This window comes from Danio rerio, chromosome 7 (assembly GCF_052040795.2).
Source record: "Danio rerio strain M-AB ecotype USA chromosome 7, GRCz13ab, whole genome shotgun sequence".
Lineage (NCBI taxonomy): Eukaryota > Metazoa > Chordata > Actinopteri > Cypriniformes > Danionidae > Danio > Danio rerio.
The window spans coordinates 64,515,001-64,533,279 of NC_141027.1; the positions used below are offsets into that span (position 1 = coordinate 64,515,001).

The 18,279-nt window shown below is 35.8% G+C and overlaps 2 protein-coding genes across 2 annotated transcripts in view; one reads left to right on the forward strand and one right to left on the reverse strand.

The window, feature by feature from the left end:
- acox3 (acyl-CoA oxidase 3, pristanoyl) overlaps nucleotides 1-5,184 on the forward strand; it is a 41,988-nt gene extending 36,804 nt beyond the window's left edge. The window contains 1 exon segment of the mRNA NM_213147.2: nucleotides 3,154-5,184. Within this exon segment, the coding sequence (NP_998312.2) occupies nucleotides 3,154-3,273 (120 nt within the window). The 3' untranslated portion in view covers nucleotides 3,274-5,184.
- A 10,427-nt stretch (nucleotides 5,185-15,611) lies between these two features.
- The window catches only part of htra3b (HtrA serine peptidase 3b), a 29,653-nt gene continuing 26,985 nt past the window's right edge, over nucleotides 15,612-18,279 (reverse strand). Inside the window, exon 9 of the mRNA XM_087262036.1 lies at nucleotides 15,612-16,585. Within this exon, the coding sequence (XP_087118162.1) occupies nucleotides 16,417-16,585 (169 nt within the window). The 3' untranslated portion in view covers nucleotides 15,612-16,416. The remainder of the gene's footprint in view (nucleotides 16,586-18,279) is intronic.

Genomic DNA, 18,279 nt, shown 5'->3' on the forward strand with positions numbered 1-18,279 from the left:
AACAGGGGTTCGTTCTTCGTATATGGATTACTCAGTTAGCTGGATTTTGTTATTGAGGATTTGACATGATCCAGGATCATTTCATTCTTCAAAGTTCATCTGAGAGTTGTGATCATAGCAACAGGTCTGATAGCTCAAACCTGCTCTGGAGCAGCAGCTTATTTTATATAAACAGGGTTAGACCAGGTCAGTTCAAGCAAAGGTAATATTGAAAATATGAACTGGATGCTGATATTGTTTTACAGTTTCACTATCAACTCTATTGTGTGCACATATTTACTTGACCAATCAAAAAATAGTAATAATTATTTTTGTTTGTGTTCAAAAGTAAAGTCTCCTATGCTCACCATATTTATTTATTTTGTAAATACAATAAATATAGTATATATTTATCTTATGGAATTTACAGTACATCATTACAAATAAAATATAAACTGTTTTCACTGAATTATTATTATTTAGTATTATAATAATTATTATTTTCACTATTATTGTGTTGCATAGCTAATATTCCAGCAGTCATTTCTCCAGTCTTCAAATTCTCATGATTTTTCAGTAATAGCATATATTAGACAACTAATGAGAAAGTACAATATCATGTGTTTTTTCACACTTGAAAATTAAAACTGTTGATATGATTACATACTTGCATTTTCTTGTAAGTACACAACCTGACAAAAGTCTTTTCACCTAAAAGTTTTAGCAAAAACAAATAATAACTTCTAGTTAATCATTTGGTATTAAAAGTGGCTTAAATGACAGGCAAAGGCCTCTAGATTACGCTTATTTGACCACAATTAAATATGATCATGGCTTGATTTTGAATGATTTCATCAGAACAGTAAGATCTGAATTTGCTTAGACAAAAGTCTTGGCACTAAACAGAAATAATGTCTAGTATAGACTATAAAGTCATGCAGCAGTGGAAAAAGAATGAATACTGTGTTTGACTCCCATGAGCTTGAAGGACTGCATCCATACATCTCTGCAATGACTCAAATCACTTATTAATAAAGTCATCTGGAATGGCAAAGAAAGCGTTCTTGCAGACTCCCTGAGTTCATCAATATTCTTTGAATTCATCTTCAATGCCTCTTCCTTCATCTTACACCAGACATGCTCAATAATGTTCATTTCTAGGGACTGGGCTGGCCAATCCTGGAGCACCTTGACCTTCTTTGCTTAGTTCCTCTGCAGTATTTGTAATGATTGGGATGCAGTTCACATGAAAAATCTAAATGTTCATCAGAAAAATCTACCTTGTGCCACATTTCCAAATGATCAACTAGTCAAGTTATTATTTGTTGCTCTTACAACTGGGATTGATGACAAGACTTTTGTCAGGTAGTGTACGTATGTATATATTACCAGAAGTACATTTCATTTATCAGTGAATGTTTACAGAAAGAAATACATAAGTATACCCAAAGATTATGCTTTTAAAGTTACAGTATATATATATATATATATATATATATATATATATATATATATATATATATATATATATATATATATATATATATATATATATATATATATAAAAAGGCCTTTCCAAACAGAATCTTATTTTTCCGCTAGCCTATGAAACGTGTTGGCCTGACAGCTAGTAATGATGCAATATTCACTGGAAAATTTTACAGCTTATTGTGTCACATAAAGGGGGTAAAATTAACTTCACCTTATAAAATCAACAGTTATTAAGTCTTTGGGTTGTGCATTTATTCAGTTTTGACACAAAAGTGAAAAAAAAAAAGTATTAATTAAAACAAACCAATTTTATGCATTCGGAAAAGCTGTATGGTTTTCACTGCCCTTAAGTCTGTTTAATTCAGAAACATGACTCTGACTAGACATTACGGTGACTCATTCCTCCAGTCAAATTCTCTCAGCACTTGTTTGGCAGGCCATGTATTTTTGAGAGTTAGACAAAAACAAAACTTTATTGAAACACTAGACGAAGTCTCACACACACCCCACTGACACAGAGACCTTCCCCCTGATTCCCCTACTGAGCGAGACACTTTTCATGTTTACAGTTGGGGAGATGTTTACTGGAAATGAACTTCAATTTGGCACATTTTCCGACTCATCTGAGGTTATGATAAAAGTGAAGTGTCTTATTTGTGCAAGCTTTCCACACACTAGCCCAATTGAAGAGTTGTTGTTATTAGTAGTTGTTAACTTGTTCTAGCTGAACTTTGGGAATGTTTGGTTTATTAGTATCAATTCAATGTCTTTTATGACAACTGTGTAGCTCTGTAATGCATTAAAAAATAAAGCTTGTATTATTTTACAAACAAAACAAGAAAAGGTAATTTCTCTATTTGTACTCTAGCAGTTTAGTTTAGCTCAGCATTTTAGTAAAAAGGCTTTTGATGCATGCATGTATATTGCACATGTGTGGAGTTAGTCAAAATATTCAGAAAGTGTCTTATTATTTCTAGAAAGTCATTATTATGAGACGAGAAGTCATCATTTTGACTTTTTAATCTTATATTATCAACTTTCTAAGTCATAATTTTTTTTTTCTTCATCATTTTGACTTTTCAAGGCTTGACATTTTTTTATCTGTCAGAAAAGGGCTTCCAATGCTGAGAGAGCTCAAAAAAGTTAAGAAAATATGAAAAACAACATTTTGATTAATTTGAATGTGATCATATAATGGCTACATTTTATTGGTTACATGTAAAATACAGAATACTATTATTATTATAATTATTAATGGTTTTTTTCTATAGTACATTGCGCAATTTATAGTACATTGCCTCACCGTCAAATGCAATCCTCTCAAAGTATGCTCAATATAAGTCTTTCCCACAGTCTCGATTGAGGTGTAACGTAGGCTCAGTCTATTCTGTTGCACCTCCTGCACTCTAGAATGATCTGTCTTTAGTTATAAAATCTTTATCAATCTGGACATTTTAAAAAGGCTAAAAAAAGAAGACTTAACCTATTTATTTTACCAATCCCCTGTAGTGTGATTGGTTGAAGAATGGTGAATTCTTTTCTGTAAAATGCTTTTTTGATGTTTGTTGTCATGAATTGTTTTATTTATGGTTAAGCGTGGTTAGCACTTCGGTTCATTCTAATGGTTTTGGAAGTGCTTGATGAGTAAAAGTGGAGTTGATCTGTTTCTAATTGGTCTTTCAGCTCTACAAAAACCTGTGGTCTACAGTCATGCAGGGTAAGAACGTTCTGGAACGGCCGTCTTGGTGGGCTGAGTTTTGTTCTGACAAACCTGTTGTTGGATCTCTCCGAGCCAAACTCTAAATCCTCAGTCTGGAAAAATCATGGCAGACATCCTTCTGTATACCCTTCAAGCCAAGCAGTTTTATCCTGATATTGCAAAACTGTCGTACAGTTGTCACAATTAAATGAACTGAATGTTGCATCTAAGAAGATGTTAATTTTGGTGTTATATCATGAACAGATTCAGTAAAGCTTAAGATCAGAAAAAAACAGCACGTGGTGTGCTGTACACATTAATAAAAGTATTTTTGCAGCGCTTCCTTATTCACTGTGCCACGATAAACTTTTAATAATAACTCCATATATATGTTGCTGTCTTGATTGAACCTACATTGCCAGATCTGTTGCTTTAAAGGTGACATTGGCTGGCTAATTACAAATGTTGATATGATTCTGAAGGGTTAAGCTTTTTAATGGTACTGTAAAAAAAAAAAAATTTTACCTTGTCAAAAACACCTCAATTCACAGTAAGCCAGTTTGCTTCTTATCTGTTTAACTGCTAATGAACTTCTGTTCACCACTCTCTGAGGCTGCTGGATCGTGAATGGCTAATAGCCTACCAGTCAATTTTTGTGGCGCAGTTACTGAATATACCAGCGCACTACACATACAGCTCTCATCAAGCCTTTAGCTTCTGCTGAATTTTTGCTGTGAATGACATGAAGTAGAATTTGAAGCTTTTTTTACATTTCAATGACACAATACATAAAATCGATGCATATAAATGATCATTTCTTGACAATGCAGCATGTCATTAATCAAACACAAAGTGGCAATGCTGGATTTGGCAAAAGCTCTATTTCTAAACTGGTAATTTAAAACACACTTACAAGCACAGCTCTGAACACATGACAGAAAGATGATCTAATTTTAAACACAAGTGAATTGAAGTTAACTTTTGATAACAACCTAACAAAAACTAGAATTGTATTTAAAGAATGAAGCTTTCAGACAAATTGTAGGTTTGCTTAGATTCTTTAAAGAAATTAGAAGTCCAGCTTCGTATTTCCGATAACACAGACATTATCATCTCCCCCTTAAAAATCTTTGACATAAATAGGCTAAGATAGTTAAAAAAAGCTTCATGTTTTCTTTTTAACTTGTTTCAGCTGACCGACACAGCAGAAAAAAACTACTAAACTCCAATAAATCTATAAAAGGGAACATTTCATCTGATGTCACCTTTAATGCACAGGTAGCTAAACATAGACAACAACCATACTCTAACAAAACCTTTACAATAACAATGTTTAGATACTTATTGTACATTTTGTGTCATGTTGATACAGTGCTCAGCATAGAGTGCAACTCGTTTTGAAAATTAATGTTTCTCCATTTCTCAGTGAATATAGGCAATGTATTTTGGTGCATTTAAACAAAACAGATTTATTAAACAGATATATTTATTACAATAATATTTTAGTCACCAACATATTTAGAAATTAAAAGATAATACAGTTAAAGTAAAGCTAAATATTGCACACAAAAAAAAAATTACAACCTGCAAAATGTTTCTTTTTTTTTTTTTTTTGCTGCTCTTGATTTCTCCTCTTATTTAATTTATATTTAATAATTTTCTATAACACACATTTGGCTGTACTAGTTTTTGGAACATTATCGTAAGTTATTTGGATAAATAAGCTCCAGATTTGGCTTCAGTACTGACTAATCTAATGTATATGCACAAATATAATATTGTAAAGCTTCCTATAGAAAATTTGAATTAAAAAATAGATTTGTGAGTGGTGTACTCGTTTATGCTGAGCACTTCAACTGGCATTCAGTTCTGTTTAGGCGTGAATATGTGTGATTTCATTTTTTCTGAATGGTAAATGATTTTATGCACATTGTCATGTTGTATTAATATGTAATGTATAATTGCAACAAATTTTGACTTTTTAAATATTAATAAATATTTCTTAATTATTTAAATATTATATTTTTTGACTGAATGCATGTCCGCATTACTGTACTATACTGTATGTTAGGAAATAATTGACAACAAGCCATTAAATTATTAGAAAAATGATACACACCCAATGATGTAAGCGAGCAAGACATGATGAGGAGTGTGCATTATTGTAGAGTCAATGTTTACCTCAGGTGTGTGTAATTTTCGAATGATTCAATGACCAGATTCAATCATTCTTCGCATATAATGGTTACCCTACAAAAGACAATACTCAGATGTTATAATTCGAAATATTCGTCAGGTTTTTGTCCTCAAACTGCTGCTCTGTGTAGAGCACTAATTTATTTTATCTCATTCTAACAACATAGGCTCATTGGAAATGCATCCCTCAGCCCACACTTTTGCAATATGTAAGATACGTTGCTCTGAGTACATTTTGTTGCACATTTCAGATAACAAATCCACTAGAGGGCACTGTCTACATTTTATATGTTAATTTACTATGTTATTTGATGTTTTGTCAGATTAGTGGTTGATTCGTACAAATTAGTATGAGTTCAGACATATGAAAATGTATAATTTTAAAAGCATCCCCGCCCCTAAACCCAACCATCATTGGGGGATAAGCAATTAATAGTAAACTGTACGAATGAGATCATACAAATTAATACAAATTAGCCTCTAAATCAAAAAGTTATGTATTGCTGTGGGATTGTGTTGGCTTTATTATAAGCATCAAATATACATTCTTCTTGTAGGAAGTCGAAAAGATCACCTTGTAGTCCACTGGCCAAAACCCTTCCCTGAACCCATTCAAATGGGATTTCAAAGGCAGACCTAAGAGGGAAAAAAAACATAATCGTACATTGATTTTATCTCTTGTGGAACCGCGCTTCATCAGACTCGAAACCGAGAAATTTTTGCGTCTCAAACAGACCATTCGAAGGGAGTAAATGAGCAATTTTACCATGCCAGAAACAATGTCCATATTGAAATTAGAAGGTAAAACAAATGTATTTAAATACTAATAACAGACACTGTTAAGTTGTTTTGTGAAATTTAATCAGTGTTTTGCAAAGAACTTTACAAAATAATCTTTTATTTGTCGATAATGTGTTCCTGTAAATAGGGTTAGGCCGATAAATGATGCCATCGTCCATGGCCAATAGACAACACGATGCTGAGCCAGCATCATGATCCATCACCCTACCCCTGTCGCAAACCCGCTTGCGAAAAATACACACTCAGGCTCTGTTTACACTAATACGTCTTAGTATTAAAATGCCATTTTAGAATAAAAAAATTATCCACATCCACATCGTTTTGATCCACACACACAGCCACACGCTGTCATGCGCTTCTCTGAGCTCCAGGCAGAGAGTTTATGAAGATTTTACTGCTGGATTGCGTCTTACTACAGTTATTAATTTTGATATTCAGACATCCCAAGTCTCCCGGGAAGTACTGCAGATAGTTTCTATACATTTGTGGGACTCATAATGCCTACAAACGAGTGAGAATCTCCCAGAAATCGCGCATCATTCTCCCGTTCCTTAAATAAGTCGCGCACTCTTCTCACCCCCGGATCCCTCCTCACTCGTCAGACCCCTCCCCCCCTTCCCTTTTTTTTTTTTCCCAAATGATGACAATGCCATCGTCCATCGTGATGTTTCACATTAGATATCGTACAATGCCAAATTGGTCGACATCGCCCAACCCTACTTGTAAATATCATCAGTGTGAAAAGAAACAAATGTTGTAGTTGTCATACTGCCCAGTAGTGTTTAATTTGACCTAGAAACTGCAGTCACGTGTGTTGAAGTACACTGTAAAAAAAAAAAAAAAAAAAAAAAAGTAAAATAACGGCTGTTGAATTACAAAAATTTACCAGAAATTTTTATTTAATAAAACTACTGTAATGTAATATCCGTTATTTTATGGTAAATTTCTGTAATTTCACCCCAGCTGCTGGAAAGAAATCTTAAAATTACAGATTTTTTTTTTTTTTTTTTTATAGTAAACGTATTTAAAGTTTCGCAAAAATGTAGGCTGAAGCATTTCTAATGAGCCTGTGTTGCATTCAAAGACCTTTGTTTTGATTAGATTTTTGATATTTGCCTAAATTGAAATCATTCAGCATAGTGATGGCACTGTAATGCAGTTTAAGACCTGCCTGAAACTACTTTAGCTGTGGGGTTCCCTTATAATAGTTCCCTATTTGTTCATCAGCCAATCAGAATCAAGCATTCAACAGCCAGAGTGTATGTGCATGTGTGCGATTGACTGAGACAATCTTTCTGCATTCCTCAAGTTGATGTGAATCTCCAGTGATGGCCCTGGACAACAGTGTGTACTTCAGTGTTAAATCTGTTTTTTGTGCGTCTGCAGAAGCGTCACATTGAATTAACATTCTTACACATGTAATTCGAATAGCCTGTGGGTTCTTTGAGAAGCTCCTCTAGTTAGTTTTTATTGATGCGCTCAGTCTTTGAGACCCAAGTGTGCTGGACGTTGTGGCATTCAAATACTCAGCAGATGAAACAGAATGAAACCATCTGAAGTGTTTATAATAAGCAAATAAGTTTTAAATTTTAAAATCAGATAATATTTCTTGTTTCTTAATTTTTTTTATGGTGAAACAATTGAAGGGCACCTATTTTACCCCTTTACAAGATTTTGTCTTTGGTGTCTCCAGAATGTGTCTGTAAAGTTTCAGCTCAAAACACCCATCAGATTATTTATTATAGCCTCCTGCATCTGCCTATTTTAATGTCTGAGTTCAGCATAGCTGTTTTTGCAGCCCGTGGCTTTAAATGCAAATAAGCAGCTTCGCCCCGTCCACCATTTCCTTGTGTGTGTCTGCTTCTCATCATGCATTATATCAGATAAACAATGCTCAGTGATAGAGACAGACCCGGATAAAGCTGAAATACAGCTCATTAGTCAGAAATACCAAGTTAGTTTATTTGATGTATTTGTGGTGGACTTTATTCAAGCCTTACTGAAATGATGAGTCACACACAAAAGCCGTTTGCCTTAAAGACATACACACTAAGTAAATAAACACACCATGATGAGTTTGCACACTATACTGTATCTACACACAGTCCTGTCCAAACAGCTCACAAAAGATGATTTTCATAATAGGTGCTCGTTAAATGCATAACGAGTTAGCAATAGTCTCATTACTACACAACACTGGGAAAAAAAAATCTGTAAATTTATGTTTATTTCCAGCAGTTGGGGTGCCAGAAAAAAAGTCAAATAATGGGCATTAAAATACAGACATTTACTGTAAAATAACGGAGATTTATATCACTTAATGGATGTTATTTTACTTTTTTTCTGATAAAAAAGTTACAGTTTTTTTTTTTTTTTTACAGTGAATGTTATTACCACAGTACTTTTTTTCTTTTTAAATACTGAAAAAGTAATGTTTGGTCTCAAACCAAGACATTTTGAAGTTAATAAACAAGTGCCTACATTTAAAGAACTGCGATTAGCCTTGTTTCGTGGTGATTATTATTGCAGGATACACCCAGTGTAACACATCTTTGTTTCATTTATTTTTTCATGTCATGTTTACCCAGCTTTCAGGCACCAAGATCTGTTCTGAATTGAAGCACTTGGGTGTGTTGGCATCGCACTTCAGCCACAACAGCATGCTAATATGCTAAATCCAAACAGAGCCAGTCATCTGCCGACCCAATGTCAAGTTTCTGTTTGTTCTAACTCTTGAAAGACTCTGTTTTGATTTCCTCTGTGGTCACATGTGGTTTGGTCTTAATGATTTGTACTGACACTAGAATACTAAAGTGCAAATTACAATTGCATTACTGCAATTGCATTACTGTTAAACGTTATATTTTATTTTAGACCAATTACATCACCAGATGTCAAACGTCTTTTTTATTTATATAGTGTAAATTGCTTCCCTGAGGTGAACTGATTAAATAAGAAATATTATTTTAGGTGTTTCTTAAGTAAAAAAAAAAGCGCTACTATTGTGGTTGTTCTAATGTAATTATAAATGTAAAATGAACAATCCACCAGCATTGCATGTGTAATATGTAACTGCAAAATTATCTACTGTATACACTACCTGACAAAAGTCTTGTCACCTATCCAAGTTTTAGGAACAACAAATAATAAGTTGACTTCTAGTTGATCATCTGGTTTCAGAAGTGGCTTTTACAAAAGACAAAGGCCTCAAGATTATGCTTATTTGACCAAAATAAAATATGATCATGCCTTGATTTTGAATGATTTCATTAAGACAGTAAGGGGTGACTTTGCTTAGACAAAAGTCTCATCACTGGACAGAAATAATGTCCAGTATAGATTAAAAAGTCATGCAGCAGTGGAGAAAGAATGAATATTGTGTCTGACTTCCATGAGCTTGGAGGAGTACATCCATACATCTCTGCAATGTCTGAAATCACTTAATAATAAAGTCATCTGGAATGGCAAAAAAAGCGTTCAGAATGCAGGACTCCCAGAGTTCATCAAGATTCTTTTGATTCATCTTTAACGCCTCCTCCTTCATCTTACCCTAGACATGCTTAATAATGTTCATATCTGGTGACTAGGCTGGCTAATCCTGGAGCACCTTGACCTTCTTTGCTTTCAGGAGCTTTGATGTAGAGGCTGAAGTATTTGCCCTTTCCTGTGGTTTGTAATGTAATAGGCAGTACAAATGTCTTGAGACCTCAGGCTGTTGATGTGTCCATCTCTCGCACGCCCCCATACTGAATGTAACCCCAAACCATGATTTTTCCTTCACCAAACTTGACTGACTTCTGTGATAGTCTTGGCTCCATGTGGATTCAAGTTGATCTTCTGCAGTATTTGTGATGATTGGGATGTAGTTCAACAGATGATACGTTCAACCTTCGTTCAAAATCAACCTTCTGCCACTTTTCCATATGATAAACTAGAGAACAAGTTATTATTTGTTGTTCTTACAACTGGGATCCACAACAAAACTTTTGTCGGGTAGTGTATAAAATTACATTATTTTATATACAATGAAAGCATTGCAAAATATTTACTTTAGGTTTAGTATGCAGCTGATGCTAGATCCAGTGAAGTTAGCTTCAATCTTCAAACAAATCTGTGCCATGTATGGCCATCCACTTTTCTTACACTGGTATATTTCAGAAGTGTTTCTGTTTCCGAAGTCGGTAACACTTTAGAACAGGGGTCATCAATCTCGGTCCTGGAGGGCCGGTGTCCCTGCAGGGTTTAGCTCCAACGTGCTTCAACATGCCTGGCTGGATGTCTCAAGTATTCCTAGTAACACCTTGATTACCTTGTTCAGGTGTGTTTGATTAGGGTTGGAGCTAAAATCTGCAGGACACCGGCTCTCCAGGAACAAGTTTGGTGACCCCTGCTTTAGAATAACTATCCGTTATAACTAGTTAATAGATCATTAATAAACTGTTAGTTAATGAGTTACAAATGACTTAAATAAGTTAAAAGTTTGTTAATTATTTATAACTGTGCCTTATAGATAGCCAACAGATAACTTACTAATTTGATACTGTAACTTACAAGCTGTTAGGTAACAAGTTATAAATGACTTGTTAACTGCAATTTAAGGATTTAAAGCCATACCTAATAAATTAGTAATAGATCACTTGTCCTGCTTTGCTTTTGACATAACACAGTGTTCGTATTTAATGTCAGCCGTTAAGCGATTCAACATCAGTAATTTGTGAACAGAAGTGCAATTTTATCAAGCATTTTGCTTTAGAGACACTCTGCCATCACAAATCCCACAACCAACACTTACCGGCCACTTTATTAGGTACGCCTTACTAGTACAAGGTTGGACCCGATCGATACTCAGGCAACGTTTCTCCAGTCTTCTATTGTCCAATTTTGGTGAGCTTGTATGAACTGTGGCCTCAGTTTCCTGTTCCTAGCTGACAGGAGTGGCACCCGGTGTGGTCTTTTGCTGCTGTAGCCTATTTGTCTGAAGGTTGGACGTGTTGTGTGTTCAGAGATGCTTTGTGGTTATTGGAGTTACTTTGGCCTTTCTATCAGCTAGAACCAGTCTGGCCATTCTCCTCTGACCTCTGGTATCAACAAGACATTTGTGCCCAAGGAACTGCTGCTCATATTTTCTTCTTTTTTTTCAGACCATTCTCTCTAAATCCTAGATATGGCTGTGCGTGAAAATCCCAGTAGATCAGCAGTCCACATCCAAAGTCACTTTAATAACCTTTCTTCCTTATTTAGATACTCAGTTTGAACTGCAGCAGATTTTCTTGACCATGTCTACAAGTCTTAATGCATTGAGTTGCTGCAATGTGATTGGCTGATTAGAAATTTGCATTTACAAGCAGTTGAACAGGTGTACCTAATAAAGTGGCCATAGAGTGTACATCCAAATTACAAATAAGCTGGTTCACTTTTTGTATCAAATAGAATATTTTTAGCCTGAACTCTTGCAGGATGTTTTAATAGTCCAAAGATCATGTCAAGGGATGAAAGACATTTTGCCTTCTTAAAGTTTCTGGAACTTTCAGATTCTTGAAAAAATAAACTGCAGAATATGCAACAAGCCGCGATCCAGACACAGACAGCACATCTGCATCATGACTAGCTTTCCATTTATAGAGGCATTTTCCAAAGCCCCTCATCTCAGAAAACACAAAATTGTAGGTTGTTCTTGAAAAATTATAGCAGACGGGCTGGCAGCCATCTTTCCTCATTGCCAAGTCAATTTGTTTCTTTCTACAGTATATACAGGTTTAATGCAAATGTGCTTCTGGATTTTAAGTTTCTACACAAATGATGAATAACTAGAAAGTTTGCGTCATTTAGTGGTTTTAAAATCTCTACATTAGCTGGTTAGTCAGTAGATCTATACTCAAGGCACTGCTGTGTACTTTATATTCAATCTATTGTTTAGTGTATTTTTAAACAATTATTTTGTTCTCAAGCCTTCATTGAGTTAGGAAAGCATGAAACTTGTTTCAAGAGTTCACACTTAGTTGATGATTAATAATAAAGCTTGTTTGACATGCTGTCCCTGGAGAGAACCCTGAGCTCTGAAGATCCTCGAGCCTGGGGGTCCCTCCTGTTTGCAGAGTGAGAGGAGAGTTTGAGCTCAGTTAGGTCTCAAGAACTTATCTACTGTTTACAGCTAATGACCAAATAGGAAATGCTCTGAAGAGATATTTTGCTGACTAGGAGCACATCTGTTGTGCCAATTTGGATAAGTCAAATTAACTTTGCATGTCTTTGGATGGTGGGAGGAAACCAGTGGACCCGGGGGAAACCCACGTGAGCACAGGGAGAACATCTAAGCTCGACATAGAAACGTCGATTGGCCTGATAACGACTTGAACAAGTGACATTCTTGCTGTGAGGCCACTGGGCCGCCGTGCCACCCTATTACAAAAACAGGAGGATGAGTAGGGGTGGAAGGGGGGATTCTTCAAGACAAAGACAACTTTCCCTGTTTACACAACAACATTTATTTCATAGTGTAACACTATAACAAACTATGTTTTAGAACTAAAACGATCCACATCCACACTGGCGTTTCACCTAGCATTTCTGAACAGCTCGCAGTCTACACATTGCTGAAAATGCACATCACGTGACCACACACACACACTGGCATGCACTGCAGCATATACTCTCTTCTGAGATCCAGGCAGTCAGTGGGTGCTTTGAGCACACCTCTCCAGGTGAGAGCAGCGCACGGTTGACAGTTCATCAAGGATAAACTGCTGGATTTAAGCTCACTATATTTGTTAAGCGTGATATTTAATTCATCTGGTCTATATCTAACGACATATTCCTAGACTTTGGTCTTTTGATTCTATTCAAAAGGCAGTTATGAGGCAGTGATGTTATAGGCTCCATTTTGTTATAAATATGCATACAGTGAAGATGACGGTCATATAAATATGCAGCTTCACGATGCCTCAACATTTTTGGTGTCTGTTATGTTGTTAATATCAAAATAAAAATAGGCAGTTCCTTATATCATGTTTTCATTTTATTGTTAAGAAAGTAAAACAAAGTAGCCAGAGTGATGTTATAGAGGTTATAGAATACATTGTTCCCTTTGAACATTTGCGCAACGTGTTCTTGGGCATTTGTTTTCCATATAAAACGCGAAAAGATGGTGATTGTTTACATGGACATCAGTTATTAAATTATTTGCTCAATTAATAATTTGTTGACTTTAACTGGTTTGGCACTTTCACCTTCATTCAGGAACATATTATGCATGCCCCCCATGACAAATGAGATATTGGATGCGAGAATTTTTAGTACCACACACCAATTGGGAGATAGTACTGTAAAAGCCTCTGCATTTCTCGGTAACTTAGATGCACTCAGTAGGTAGTGTCAGAAAGCTGTGTGTGTATAGATTATCCTGTCACAAAATGCTGTGAAAATCTGATACAACGGTAATAGTTTGTTTAAGGTGTTAATATGTTTACGCTCGGAGAGCAGCATTTAAAGTGGATCTTTCGGTCCATAATATTGCAGTGATACTAACATGCTGTAAACTTAGTAGTGCAATCATTTTGACAAAGGTATGTCTTTAAACGCTGAAAGAGTACTGCTGACGATAGAAACTACGTAACTTTGCCATCTGAATAAACATAAACAAAGCATATTGATCACACACTTACCAAATCTGCAGAGACAGGACAATCAACATGAACTGGAGCCACGTCTTTTTTAAAAGGAGACGAGCGGCAAATCTAGATTTCACCATTACCACATGCGAAAAGGTAATCTGGTTGTTTAGATTACCTTTCTGTTGCATGTTAGCAGACCACTGTAATCCACACAGTCCACATCCAGTCCGGCTGCGCTCTCATAGAAGGGATTTAAAAAAAAAAAAAAAAAATTCGTTGCAGCACATTTATAAACACTGAAGACCCATGTCTCCAAAATTTTAATTATGGTTAGCAACATAACGTGGCGTCTCTCTGCTATCTGAACAGAGTCTTTGAAGCTATCAGGCATATTAATGAAGTTGCACCTCATTCACAATAGAGCGTGCTGAATGGTTCAAAGTCTTTCTCATAAATTAATGCTAAAAACTCGAGAACGTCACACTGTACTTGGCGGTACAGACATCCAATCTCCACGCTGAAATTTGCACAGTGATTGAATTGTTGGGATGTACCTTCAAAATTTATTTATTAAATGCACAACATGGAGACAAAGAAATGGTCGGCGTAAAGCAGAGAGTGGTTGTCTTTGCTAAGTGCATTTAAAATCCCACTCTTCCCATGGTGATTAATTATTTGCTATAAGTTATAGACATTAAGACCCAATCAAAAAAATTTTTGTACCCCTACTTCTTCCCCTTGGCCCTTAAAACAGAGTGTGAAGGGGAAGGGTTTCATTTTTTACCCCCAAAAATGGGACTGCACTAAGAAATGGGATCAAACTAAGCCTTCTTTTTAAAATAGTACATTTTTATACGACTGAAGGGCAACGCGGTGGCAGAGTGGGTAGCACGTTCGCCACGAAGCAAGAAGGTCACTGGTTCGAGCCTCAGCTGGGTCAGCTGGCATTTCTGTGTGTTTGCTTGTTCTCCCCATGTTCGCGTGGGTTTCCTCAGGCCTATCCGGTTTCCCCCACTGTCCAAATACATGTGGTACAGGTGAATTGGATATGTTGGATAAAGTTGACCACAGTGTATGAGTGTGTATGGATGCTTCACAGTGATGGGTTGCAGCATAAAAATATTGCTAGATGGTTTGGTGGTTTGTTCCGCTGTGGCGACCTCAGATTAGTAAGAGGACTGAGCCGAAAATAAAATAAATGAATGTACGACTGAACTTGCCTGAATTAGCCACTAAACTGAAAAAACGTAAAAAAGTTAGTTTCCTTGTGAGATCAGGCTGGTTGAACTGTGATAAAAACTGACCTGTGCATTAAACGATTTTATTGCACACTGTCCAGCGAATCAGAATCAATAATTTCAACAAACCATAGTATAACTGCAAATAATTTTCCTTGGAATGTCATGATTTCACAAATCAGAATCAGTTTTGCTGAAAGCCATGTAATAAAATTGATTTTAATAGATTTGACAAATATTATGGCATAATAATGTTGAACACGTAAATCTTGATGGTGTTTTTCAAGGCAAGTCTCATCTTCAATGAATATTCTGAAGCGAAGTGCTGCTTGAAATATGCAGCCATTTGTCATGTCTGGAGTTTGTGATCCACAGGTCCTGTTCAGACTAGAGAAGAAGCTTTGTTTACTGGAAAACTCTGAAGAGCATTCTAGATCCACGAATTGCCAACCAACACACTCTAACTAATCGTGAATCAGGCCTTTTACTAAATGCTCATTAAACGTGTCTTTTACATATCTTTATTAGATGATTAACCTGAGGAAATGTATTTAAATTAGAAACAGCAACTAAGTTCAGCAAGTACATGCCAAGAGATCTTTTTTTTTCTGAGAAAAGTTTATTTCATTGGTCCAACTTTCATAGATCCAGCTGAAGAGAACCAAACAATATGAGCATATTTGTAGACGTGATAATCAAGACATGATATGCTTTAAACATTTTAGACAAACAGGAACATGAACATGGACAATCTGATGATAGATTACATGTAAAGAAGAAAACGAGAAGACTCAAGTGATATAAAATGTATGTACAAAAAAAAAAATTAAAAATCTTGCACAGCAATTGATTCTTGCCACTGGTTCCACAATGAAGTTTCAGCAAAAAAAAAGAAGATATTTTTGGCAACTGATAATTGAGACATTTAAAGAATCAAGAAGAGAATTCACTTGCTAGATTAAAATAACAATCGTCAACATCAAAATTGTTTATGTTGTTTTCTATGTATTTCTCATGTTTGAAGTGGACATTTATTTCTTGTTATCCTAAGCTAAACATTTCATTGTGCATTTCCTATTATTTCTGCTACGAAACTTCAAAAATATCCCCAGCTTTGTTGTCTTCTACAAAATACAGTACTGTACTTTTCAGATTTGCCATAAAGTAAATCTTTTTCTGCTTTAAAGAAATGAAATGCTGTTCATATAAAATCTCTTAGGCAGACCTGACATGACTGAGATTGAAAAAATAAAAAGCTCAAGGTTAGATTCCTTTCTGCTTGTCAAATGGGTTCTTGGTGTTTTGTAGAAGAATTAAACATCCTCTTAGCCACGACAGCACATTACTGACATTAAAAACCCAGTCTTAAGTTTGGTGGTTCACATTCTTGTAAATGATTAAATCATTGCATGATGATGTCAGGCTCGATGTTAAAGAGCAGGTCGTCGTTTCCTCGTCGCACCTCCAGCAAAAGGGTCATGTCTTGGTTTAGCGCCTCCTTCAGGTCACTGGTGCTCAGCAGAGGTTCTCCGTTTAATTTGACAATAATGTCACCGTCTCTGATGCCCCCTCTTAAATATAGAAGTAGAAATTGTACAATTTTTAGTTGGATCTTTATACCTTTAAAGAGCATTGTACAATCAGCTGATCAAATAGCAGGGTGATTAGGAGCACAACACTCAGAAATAAAGGGTCAAAAGGTGCCACAGTGCCAAAATGAACTTAAATATCATATATGTAGACAAAAAGTATAAAAATGTTAAATTAGCTTGTTTTAAAGGGTACCACCCCAGTGACAGATTTTGTCCCTTTATTTCTAAGAGTGAGCAGGTGTTAAGTCAAATAAATCAGTTTGTAGATATGAAATACTAATTTAATATTATTAAAAGCACTCATTTTCCCTTTTTCAAGACTTAGGATGAGTCTTTTGTGTCTCTAGAGTGTGTCGGTAAAGTTTCAGCTCAAAACACCCATCAGATTATTTGTTATATCTTTTTATACAACAGTTCTGTCTTGTTCTTGAATCTGATGGGCTGATAGCTGTGAAATATTGTGCCAGTAACACCACTCAAAGGCCTCTTCACCCTTTACCTCTGTGTATTACTCCACCCACATACAGCAAGCAACAAGCAGAGACACTACAGTTTCACAAATATTGTTGTTAGACAACAAAATGTACTTTTGAGGTTTTTTTAGTCGAGAATGTAGTTGTTTAGATTGCAACTATGCAGCTTATTTAAAAGAATAGTGCCTATTTTAAAATATTTACAATTTCTGAGAGCTCATCGGCGGCCAAAGACGGTTGACCTTGTCTATCCACAAGATGGCGCAGAACCGCATAATAAGCCCTTGCTCAATGTTCTCCTGAGCGCGAATAAAAAGCTGAAAAACGTAAGCCTCGTGGCTTTTAAGGTGGACCGGATAGAGTCAATAAGAAGCTGTGAATAAGAAGCTGGATTCAGCCTCGTCCCTCCCTAATGCAAACAAAACAGCAGTCTGGTAAGTTAGCGATTGCTCTTTTTCAAAGTTAATAATTGTGACATTGTAATGGTCGCTTAATGTTTGATATGCATTGTGTATAATTGTCGGACTACTTCTGTGGTTGGTTTACCTTTTAGATGTAAGCACGCTTCACATTACACTATAGAGAATCATTCAAATACTAGCTGTAAAGTGACACTGGTGAATTAGTAACGGCTTTTGCTGTTCTGACGTCAGCTGCAGATGTGAATAAATGGCGGAAGAAAGTAGTTCCAAATACAAAAGGTTTTTAGACTCTCCGTGTTTAATTTTCTTTTTTAAATACAAGATTGTGCCGTCGAACTGTTGTATAAACGCAATATCACATTCGTAGTAGTGTGATATGGCTGTATATCAGCACTGGTGGAGCGCTAAGGCACCGCACGCTTCCCACCAGTGCTGATATGCAGCCATATTGCACTGCTACTCAAGTGATATTGCTCATTTAAATAAGGAAAATGTGAGCTGTTATAACAATGGAGCTGTTTTTGTTGCCTGTGCCTTTAATGTAAATAAGCTAGTTCTCTCCACCCATCATTTCCATGTGCATGTCAGAGCCATAAAGATCTGTCTATACCTACACACAGTTCTGTCAAAACAGCCTACAGAATTATCTTCATCTTGGGTGCCCTTTAAACATTTTTAAACCTGTGTTTTATCTTTTATCTTCTCTCTTTAGAGAGTAAAAAATATGCACAAAAACAATAAGCCAAGTTTGCCAAAGAAATTTGATTATAAAAAGGGT